Source organism: Falco rusticolus, chromosome 7 (assembly GCF_015220075.1).
Source record: "Falco rusticolus isolate bFalRus1 chromosome 7, bFalRus1.pri, whole genome shotgun sequence".
In the NCBI taxonomy this organism is placed as follows: Eukaryota; Metazoa; Chordata; class Aves; order Falconiformes; family Falconidae; genus Falco; species Falco rusticolus.
Window position 1 is genome coordinate 29,386,133 of NC_051193.1, and position 11,270 is coordinate 29,397,402.

Sequence of the window (11,270 nt, forward strand, 5' to 3'; positions counted from 1 at the left end):
ATAATACACAGAATGATTCAAGAAGTAATTTGGGAACACCTAAACCATCATCTATTCCAAAGAGAGCACTGGTACAGAGAAATTAACCTGTTGCTTAAAAGTCATATACAACTGGTATTCGATTAATTGAATGAATTAATGATTAATTGATTAGTGACACATATACAGTTCTGTGTTTTACTGCAGTATTTCTGAACCCTTCATAATGACAGTGACCCTGCAGCAGTTTAAATCTTGGGACAGAAAGTAAAGAACTATGCAGGCCAACTGCAAATAGTCTTCAATCACTCTTTAAAATGGGAACTGCCTGTAATAAATGTTAAGTTCTTTGGTTACAGTTTCATAGAAATGTAGAAATCAAAGTTTTATGGAAAACAGAGCTAACAGGATAGTACTTATGCTGATCAGAATCACTAAAGCACACTTTTAAAATCTATGTTTTGCTGTGCTCGCCACCATTTTATTTCTCTATTATTATGGCCACTTGAAAGACAATCTTTGTCGATGGCTAATTTTGGGGAACTTCTGGAACTCCAGAGCTCAATGGACTCTTCAGTTGCTACATTCAAGCGATGCTGCTGTGGTCCAAATACCACACATGGCATTTCTGCAAAGTGAACAGCTACTTCCTGAAGCAGGGTTATAGGACATACACCTATTCATCCCAGATTCTAGCTGCAATCCCTTGTTCTTTTGAAAACTACAGCTAGAGTTACAGTACACATGCTAGGAGCAAGTGGGGACTAAAGGAGGCCAGATACATGTCTCCTTGTCCTGACGAACAGGGGCAGTACATACAGGAGATCTGTGGTCAGGAAAGACAGATGGTGGGCATTCGCGTTACAGCTAAGTCACCTCTTGTCCTTACACCATTGAGCTTTATGTTTTCCAGTTAGTGACTCTCACAGTTTGTGTTTCTACTTTATTTTAGCAAGCTCCTATTTGTAAAACAAAGCGGAATAATACATTGTGGAATAAACTTCTAGATGTCTAAGAACAAATCTCATCGATACTTTCTCAGAGCAGCACAAACAATCACACTTTCTGTATCTCCCCCTTCTGCTGAAGTAACACGCTATTAAAATGTTAATGAAAATGTTAATGTGAGACCTGCTTTTTTCATGAGATTTTCTTTAAAAATTTAAATTAAAAAATTTAAATTAAAATTTAAATTAAAAATTCTAACACACAGTCCTACCAGTAAACACACAAAAAGTTTCTATTTGCTTTCTGAGATAATGATTCCAAATATTGGAAAAGCATCCATCAAGAATATAAACTAAAGAAGTTTGAGAAGTACAGAAATATCCTAAGGAACGGTTATATATAATTTACTACATGCATACAATCACTTTACAGAACTGAAAAAATGTAAGGCTAGAAGGACCTCGCAAGATCACTCAGTACAACTTTCTTAACGGTGGCGGGATCAAACGTATGTGACGTGAGTGCTATGTAATACACACCAGATACAGAATATGCGCCTAAGAATTATCCAGTCAGAGCCTCCATTCAGGCTGTTCCATCATTCAAATTCAATGTTCTACCATTGGTGCAGTTTTTAGGTTTAAACTAAATACTTGCATACTGTTTATGTAATAGCACCATAAGATTGTTAAATACATGACCTAGAGTTCGCCATGAATGCTACTCTGGAATACCCATTTAATAAAAAAATATCATTAGCATTACTTCTTGCTGTATTAGTTTTCAAGTATTAATGCTTACTTCTCCAGGAGGGTAAACTTTTCCTCTATTTTCTATTTTCAGAGAAAGAACATCTCTCACCTTTAGGAGTTTAGCCTCATTTCCCTATAATGTATTCATCACCGCTCAGCACATCTGTCCCAGCAAATCCCATTTCCTGTTCTATTCATGAGGCTCAGCAACCTGGAGCTTTAGTGATTGCCGCCACACTTTTCCCATGGCCTTCTCACCTCTCTCCCCCCCCACGCACCCCGCTCCCATTGTTTATCATCTGTTCTTCCCTGCTGCAAACTGCTGTCAGATGTTCACTTATCCCTAATCTTACTCACTGCCTTTGATATTCTTTCTAATCCAACAACCTGTCAACTGGGGCATCAGCCCATGTCCAGACCAGCTGCTCTGTCACAGGCCCTAAGATTCCCTCTCAGCTCCAAGAGGTATTTAAAGGATTTTGACACAGCAACCACAATGTGAAACAAATAATTAATGCTGTTTTGATCAGTGATCAGGGCTTTAGGGTGACATGAGCTGACCACTAAGAAAAACTGGGCTTTAATTTGTTTAAACCTCAGTAAACTTTGCTGTTACTGTATTAACAAGATTTTGATCAGTGTCTGAAGGACAGTACTAAAAAGCCCAGTTCTTTAACTTGTTTTAGTTAAAAATAATGAAGAATAATTAATCTGAATGCAAGTCAGAGGGGCAGTTAACTTTATATGCCTGCTGTGTAAAACATGTTTATTTATGCAACATCAGCTTGTGTAGAGTTTTCAAAGCACAGGAGCTGACCTTTTATGAGTTACAGCTGAAAATACAAATGTCTTTTACATATGGCAGCAGTTGAGGTAAAATTGTTATTTTAAACACACTCGTATTTTCAGGAATATAATAAAAGTATAGTTCCATCCCATATAGACCGTAAACACCAGATTTTAAAGAATATTCCCATTTACAGAAAATGTCTAATTTCCATAACATTCAGATTTGCTATAAACACTTAAAATGTTACAGTGTTCACCTGCTTTAAAACACACCAAATACACATAATTTCATATCATAGCTGAAATTCTGATTCAGATGACAGATTTTTTTTTTTACTGGGAAAAATAAGTTTCTGCTATTTAAGCAAACATATGTATTTTGATCCAAACTGAAAAACAAATAAAGCACTTTAGTTGTTGAAAAACATGAACACTATTTTACTTCTCAAATCTAACTGCAATTACCACAAAAGAGACAATCGCAAACAAGTCAAAAAAGCCTACTTTATACCCCACAGTAGTTGTATTTCACACACAAAATATAAAATAAAATCCCAGTGATGGATTTTATAACATGGTTCATCCACCTAGAACTAAACCACTTTTATTCTTAGGGCTTGTCCATACCAGGCCATCTAGAAAATGAATCTGAAGGTAAGTACCTTGATGAACCTGAATTCTGCTAGTTAAACTCCATTAAACCCCTGTGTGGACACAGTCATTCAGTTTAGTTTACTGCTCCCTTAGGGCATGCACTGGAAAGTTAACATGGATTAAGGTAGGGTATGAATTCAAAGTGCAATCGTACTTTGAAAATGGTTTAACATAAACAGAACCAGACTCTTTGTTGTACAATGAGACATGGAGTTAATCAGGAAAGTCCTGTGTAGACAAGCCCTTGCAGATGAGGCTACTGGAGTGGTATTGTCAAAGCCAATGGTTTGCAACCTCTTCATCTGCAGAGCTGGAAACATCTTCCAGTGAGGCTGCAGACCTTGGGAGCACACTAAAATCTGCTGATAATTGATCTGCCTTTCTTAGTTGACTCACGTGGAGGACCTATAAGTCATCCAATGGCCCTCAATGAGCTATGTATCAGAACTTGAAAAATACTGGTTTAAGATAACTACAACTTAACGTACCTCCTCCTTGTAACTCAAGTAGTCTAGCCATTGATGACATTAAATGAGACTTTGATGTTCATCTATGCAAGTGTAGACACATTTCAGCCCTGTGCAAGGATGCTACAAAAGATGGTTGACAGAGCCTAATTCTTTCCAGTAAGTGACATTTGCTGTCATAAGTTTGTTAAATGATGAATGACTTAAAATTATGAAGTTTTGTCACTGCCAACTACTTTTCATGTATTTACTTCAAAGAACCCTACATTCCCTTGTCAAAGCATGCTGGATAAAGAAATTAAGACTAATACAATGTAATATTCACTGAAACAAAACCAAGTACTACAGTTCTTTTCAACTACTACTCTTACTAATTCTTTTCGTTTCCCCCTTTAGTAATTCATGTCTCACATAAAAACAACCTGTACAAATTTCCAGAGTTGAATCCAAGGTATGTGGCAGAGCCAGAAACAGATATGCCTAGATTCCTTAATTTCTTTTCTTAAAACTGTGCTCTAATTGCAAAGAACACCGTTTGGTATTTGACTCCCAAATGCTGTCATTGCAAAAACTTCAAGTTTCTTTTTTTTCACCCATATAAAAGAATTCTATTGCACTTCAGTTCCCAATTAACACAGCAGCAGTCAGATCAAAAATCTGTCTCATTCAGGATCCTTCATCTGACAGAAGCCAACATGCTTAAGGAAGAATATATTGCTCAAATACTCTCAGCGTCCTGCAATCTGCAGCTCAAGTGACTTCCTGAGCTAGAAGTGGTACGTTTGCATTTAAGATTAATACTATGTACTGACATAACAGACTTGACAAGTTGAAGAAAATGAGACAAATTTTGCAGCAAAAGCGGCATCTCTTTTTATTGCACTACTGCTTTGAAAAAACGAACTGCAAATATATTACTCAGTAGCATATTTCCTACTACTGCAGACTTTTGAAGATTCAACAGAAGACTTACTTGTTTGAACAGGTAACTTAAAAATCTGTTTACTCCCTCAACAGCATCATTTTTAACTGCCAAAATAGAAAAGAATGTTCTATGTTTGTAAAAAAGTAGACGGTAGCTCCAGAGAATATTTCAGGCAGCTGGGCACATTAATGTTGCTATTACCATATTAAAAAAATTCTGAATGCAAAATCAGATTGTTAATATTATTGTAACGCTGCACTGCTTTGCTTTTTTGTCTTCAAAGTTTTCATGACATTAATGATACAGACCTCACTTCTTTCTGCATGTATACATATTTTAATCTTCATGACATCTCCAAGACAGTTAAATTTTAAGGCACAGAAACAGTGGTTGCTCATAGTCACAAAAGAAAACAGTAGCAAATCTAAGATTAGAAATACGAAATTCCTTCTTCACTGATGAATAGCACGCTACTCCTGAAGTACATTTTCTACCCATTACAAAGTTCATGATGTGTTAAAATCTACGATAGTCTTAAAAAATACTTTAGAATGACTGTAAAACTCAAGAGATTATAATTGAATTCCCTTAACACTGAATGAAAACATACATTAAAATGAAACTGAATAGTGCATTTTTCATGTTTTTTATTTAATGAATGATTCTAAACATTAAATCAATAGAGGAAATGTGATGCACAGGCACTGGACTACTACTCTGAATTGCGCAAGGAATGTGAAGTTCACAAAAGACCAAATAATTCAAATTTACCACTACTGACTGTAACATTCAGTTGATATGCATGGAGTTTTTGAGGTTTATCCCACATCACTGAAACAGATACTCATTCACCATTCCACAGATTCGGAATACAAACTTGCAGACATACTGGGAACACTACTGACAGTTGATATTACTCTAGTAGCAAAGTTCTGGGCAGAATATATGTTACAAAATGCAAGGAAACAGTGGCAATAGCTCCCTAGCCAGAACCACCTTCAAAAACAAAGCTATAGGAGTCTGGGCTAGATCCACAAAGGCTTTGATATGTGATTTCTGGGCAAAAGTTTCTGTAACAGCTCCCAGACATTATTCCCCCAGCTAGATGCTTACCCCAGCTGATGCTCTGCCTCCCCTTGAAGGATACCATCCCCAGCACAGAGGTCACCAAAAAGAATACGCAAAGGCAATTCGCTCAGTTCTATACAAAGCCTAGTAATTTCGATTAAAGGGCAGATGGAGGTGGGTTTGAACTGGAACAGCAGAGTAAGAGCTGGAGCAAAATGACTTTCCTTTCTGCTGATCCTCAGAGGGTAATAATTGCTAGCACAGGGACAAACAATTGTATGCAATAACTTCTTAAATTACTACAAGATTCACCAGAGCTCTGCCTGTCAAAGACCTGTCTGAGGATCCAAAGCCAACATGCAGAACCCCTGAAATCCCTGCTCAGGTGCTGATTTCTTCAGAAGACTACATTGAATCCAAATTCCCATTTGGGTACTTAATGATGCCCAAAATCCTAACTCTGCTCAACTACTACGACTCAGAGTCTACTTCATGACTTAGACCCAGCAGAATTATTAAACCTGTTGTTGGTTTTTTTGTGTCTAATATACAGGCCAGTGCCTGGCTAACACACACAAAAGAGAGCTGAAGATTTACACACAAATGTGCTTCCCAGCAGTGAGCACACTCTGCTGTGATGTGGGAAGCAGCATTAATTGAAGCAAGATCTTGCAGCCTGACTCTACCACATCCCAGGGAAATGCCCTAGCCCTTGGGCATTGAGTTAATCTCTCATTAGCCATCCCTCTGGTCTCTTGAATAAATTATTTATGAAAAGCAGAAAAACTTCAGTAGGAAAAAGTGAAAAGAGATTTACCAAGGAGTTCCTGGTAAAGAAGCCATTCCTTCAGGAGGTGACACATATTTCAAAAGAAAAAGCAAGCCACTTTAGATAACAAACCAATTTGCACTTTGGGGGCAAGTACACATTAAAACTAGCCAGATGCTATCCTATATGTGAGCAAAATTAATTTTCTTCTTTCAGTACCAAACAGAACAAAAGTTTGTAAACAGCGTTCCTACTGACAAAATTAGGAGAATATTCATCAAACTAAGCAAGGTACCTTATCTATCTCTCACCCTCAGGCCACCACATATAAAACAACATGGCTTACTTGACTGAGTGTCCCACCTGGAGAAAAGAGTTGATAGCTGAAAAGCCCAAGTAGAAAGTTAGGTCCATTTTGAGGAGCCGTTAGATGCCTATTTTGAAGAACATAGTTTTAAACTGTATCTTACCCCTCTATATTGACCCTAACCACATCTGCCTATAGCTTGGTGAATTCCATGACTCCTTTACTGCACTTCCATTTCTACCTTTGCACTGTACAATGACAGAATCAATAATTTAAAAAAGTTATTGATCCAGTGATTTGTCTGGTGAGCCAGGCTATTCTCCATAGCTTGGATGCCTAACACCAAGCTGCATGTTGCCTCAATCCACATGGTTCAAAACCTAGAATTCTTTTAGAAGGGTGTACACTTACTTTTATGCTCTATAGGAACCATTCAGAGCTCATCACTTACATTTAAAATATGAGTGGGTAAAGGCAGAGGATGATGAAAGACCTCATATGAAAGGATCTCATGACCCTTTCATGGAAGAGCAGATCCAGCACGGACACAAACTGTTCTAACTTCAGGGGCTTCTATGATTTCCAACAATCCTCACTACAGCTAAATAGCCAGAAACATGCATTTTTCTCAGTCTTTTGGAAGAGTATTTCTATATGTAACCAAATATAACAGGTTCAATCCAAAGGACAACTCAAGCTCTTCGAACACAGGGAACTTGAGACTTGAGCACAAACCTCAGACACTGCTGGAGTTTTCTAACATGATAGCAAGCGCCTGACATCACCTAAGCACATACACCTCTGCCCTGCATGTGTTCACAACTCCCTGTCTGAACATCCAGATACCCAAGAAAAACACTCTACTGGCCAAAACAGTAATCCAATCTTTCAGCCTGAAATTTTGAATGTGTGAAGTGCCTCTGAGAACAGGTAGACAACCATGAGTCTCTGGCTCCACTCTTGATCAGGTGTGACCACAATCTTCTTCAGATGATTAATCTGTGTGGGTTTACAACAGTATTTATTCAGCATTTTGTTTATATTTTGCCCCTCAAATGGATCCTGTTCTGAGGTCTTGCAGATTTCTGGTGGTCCATAAACCTGCTAGAACAGCAGTGGTTTACAAGTCAGGGGGGCAGCAGGCTGAATGGATAAAATCAGACTAGCAAACTGATATAAATCATCTGTATCTAATTAATGTTTAACTGCTGAAGACCTAACTGTTTTAGCGATAGCAATGGGATCCAAATTACCTCCATTCAAGTAGCATAATTTTTACATGAAATGTCTAGGAATCAATGTTGTAACATATGTACTCATGATGAAATGTCTAGAAATCAATGCTGTAATGTAAGTGTTCATGAATGCTTAGAAATAATCTTAAAATCATGTTGTATGCAAGAATTCTTTCAATTTCCTGTTTGTACAGAAAAACAGTAGTTGTAAAAAACCAAACTAATAAAATAAAAACCTCTTACTCTGTAGAAGTCCTTGGACAGAGGATTTATGTTGACTATCAATGTCTATTTATAGGAATGGATCTTTTTGAAAATAGCTTTGAAGATTTCAATCTTCAAGGCCCAAATTATCCTTCATCAATATTATAAAACACACAAAAAAATGCATCAATGAATCTTATTCAGACTACAATGAATTATAGGGAACATGTTATAGTTTCACAAAATGTATCTGTAAGATCACCCCAAGCCTTCCAGTTACAGCATGATGCCACATACTGCATAAATTACCCAAAATAGTTTCAGTTTTCACAATGCAACAAATGCCATTATTTAAGTTTTCCTCATTCAGATTGTTCTGTTACTCAGAAAGACTTTTTTACTAGATTTGGGTTTAGTTCAGCAAGCAGGTGCAGGGAATTTGTGGAAGGGGGAAACTAATTTTACTCTAAGATACACCAAGATAAGCACCAATTAGGAACTGAGAAGAAGTTTCTTTTCTTTCTCCAGCTAGTGAATAAAAAAAACCTTTGGACTAGGGGAAGACCTACTCAGCATAAAACCATTAAGATCAAGGGCTAGATTTTGGAAATAGTTCTCAGTTTTAGATGACTGGCGGAATTTTCAAAAATTCTTAAGCATATCAGGCACCTAACACTCAGATTTTAGACACTTAACTGTTCCGGTATTTAGTGGGGTCTTCAGCAGGCCTAAATACCTTTGCAACAGTAAGTCAAATGACTAAAACTATTTAGTACATCCTCTGGTTAGTAAGTCAGTTTTCAAATGCAAAATATGTTTTTTAATAAACTTAGGGCCTGTCTCTCAGGTCAGGTGCAGACAGTTGTGCACTCGTTGAGCGTATGCTCTCAGTAGGCTGGACCCAAGCCAGCTTCTGTACAGATGCCATATAAACTATATTTTCACGTTCATTCTAAGACAGTACTACAGCCAAGAGAAACAATCTCTGCCCTCAGCCAGCCCCCAAACACTCATCCCTAACCACCACATTACCACCTCCTCTCTGCCAGCATAAGCATTTGAATCGAACCAAGACACCCTGTTTAGATTAAAACTAACTTCTTTTTTTGGCCAGATTAGGTTTGACCTGGACCAGATCCTTGATCCAGAGCACTATGTTGCCGCACAAACACGTGCACAAGGAGAGGAAGTAGCAAGATGTGCAGAAGGGTCAAAGCTACTTCTTTTGGTGGCAATGCTAGTCTCTGTCAAATCACAGCACGTGACCAAACGCATCCTTATTTCATCTTTACCATACCCATCACATTTAAGGCACCTGTATTCAAGTAGGTGTAATTTTCTAATACTGTTTTGTGCAGTTTAAATCCCATTTTTCATGTAAAGCATGACTCAGAAATGAAAATGAAATTAAGAAGTAAGACTTGTCACTTATAAACTAAGCCAGCAAAAAATCAGTACATGAAAGAATGTTCTTCAGGTTTTCTTCTGATAACTAAAAAGAAATAATTCAGTGTAAAGGTTTTAACTGTTCACGAATCAAAATGTTTTGCTTATCCCAACCAATGGGGGAGAGAGCTTTCTTCAGGAAAGTCATGTACAAAATCTATCAAAAAAGGTTAAAAAATCCATTCATCTGCTTTGATGCAAGCTATCTGAACCCTTGCTTTTCCTTTTCTGTATCTTATCCCACTGCTTGACTTAGATACACCTCCTCCATATACATTCCCTCTTCTGCCTTTTCAACCAATGTGTTTAGAAGCAAAGCACAGAAGGAATATGAGAAGACGTGGTCTGCAGCATGCACTTCTAGGGCTGTCTGAATTCTGCATTTCCATTTCCATTTCCACCCCTCTACCTGGGTAGAAGCTCACCCTGGACCAGCTAATGCTGCATTGCCAGCTAGAGAAACAACCCGTGTGGTGCACGACCTCATCCGCAGAAAACATTCAAGGAACATGCGGCACATTACGCTGCGATAAGCAACTTTCCTTCCACATCTTGCACTCCTGCCACTGTTGGAGGTACCTGTTCCCTGGGCTCCGGTGAAAGGTGACTCACACTGACAGAAGCACGATAAGGACAGGGATTTCCTTCCCCACCTCCCACCTGCCGGCACTGAGGCTGGCCTGGCACAGCAGCGGCGTCACTTGTCCATGTAACAACCTGCCGCGCCCAGAGCTAGCCAGCGAGGAGCTCGACCTGCAGCCTACCAGCACCAAAACAAGACCCAAATCAAGAGGTGGCACGCTCAAAGGCGAACTGAAAAACCAGAACTGGGTTAAGGAGACAGCCCCGGACCCCGGCGAGGTGACGGGCACCCGGGGGCACGGCGCACCCACAGAGGAACTGGAGCGGTGGCACACCACGAAGCAGTGCCCTCCACTGGAACCGGTCTGTCGGGCTACCTGCACTGCCCACCCCGAGCCCACCTTCCCCGCCGCCAGGGGAGGCTGAGGCGGGCGGGCAGGGACGAAGCAGCCACCCGAGGGGCGGTTCCAGGCGGTGCGGGCCGGGAGGGCGCCATGAAGCTGAGGCCCACACTGCTCCGGCGACACCGCCACTGTCCCAAAATGGCGGAGGCGGGGGGGCGGGGGGTGCCAGGTCACCAGAAGGGCCCGCGGGCCGGCCGGCCCTTCTCCTTCAGCCTCCCGCCCCCCGTGCCGCACCGCAGCGGGGGAGGCCCCGCCGCCCGGCCGCGGCGGAGGGAAGGGGCGGGCGCGTGGGATGGCCCGGCCGTGAGGGAAGGGGCTGGGCGGGCGCCAAGGGGCGAGCTGCCGGCGCCACTCACCTGCCGGTAACAGAGGCGGAAAGGCCGCAGGTAGAGGGAGGAGGTGCAGGGTTTGAGCGCCAGCTCCTCGATGGCCTCCATCCCTGCGGGGGTCAGCGGCCGCCAGGAGGAGGAAGGAGGAGGAAGGGGAGAGGCGCGCGCAGCCGCCGGCGGCCGGGCCCTGGGCGGCGAGCAGAGCAGGGCCGGGCCGGGCAGAGCAGGGCCGGGCCGGGCAGGGCCCTGGGCGCCGGGCAGGGCAGGGCAGAGCAGGGCCGGGCAGGGCGCGGCAGGGCCCCGGTGCACCGCGGGCGGGCGGCCGCCGGCTGCTGCGCAGGGTCGGGCTCCCGGCGCGGTACGGGGCCCGGCTGCCCCTTGCCCGGCCGGCCGGCGCACGCTGACAGCCCGG

General features: G+C 41.5%; 1 protein-coding gene across 2 annotated transcripts in view; it reads right to left on the bottom strand.

The window, feature by feature from the left end:
• NUDT14 (nudix hydrolase 14) overlaps nucleotides 1-11,064 on the bottom strand; it is a 62,492-nt gene extending 51,428 nt beyond the window's left edge. The window contains exon 1 of one of the 2 annotated variants that reach the window (XM_037394431.1): nucleotides 10,886-11,064. In XM_037394431.1, the coding sequence (XP_037250328.1) occupies nucleotides 10,886-10,966 (81 nt within the window). In that variant the 5' untranslated portion in view covers nucleotides 10,967-11,064. Of the gene's footprint in view, nucleotides 1-10,122; nucleotides 10,479-10,885 lie in introns of those variants that run through there. The other variant, XM_037394429.1, reaches the window with a different exon arrangement.
• Nucleotides 11,065-11,270: the final 206 nt, after the last annotated feature.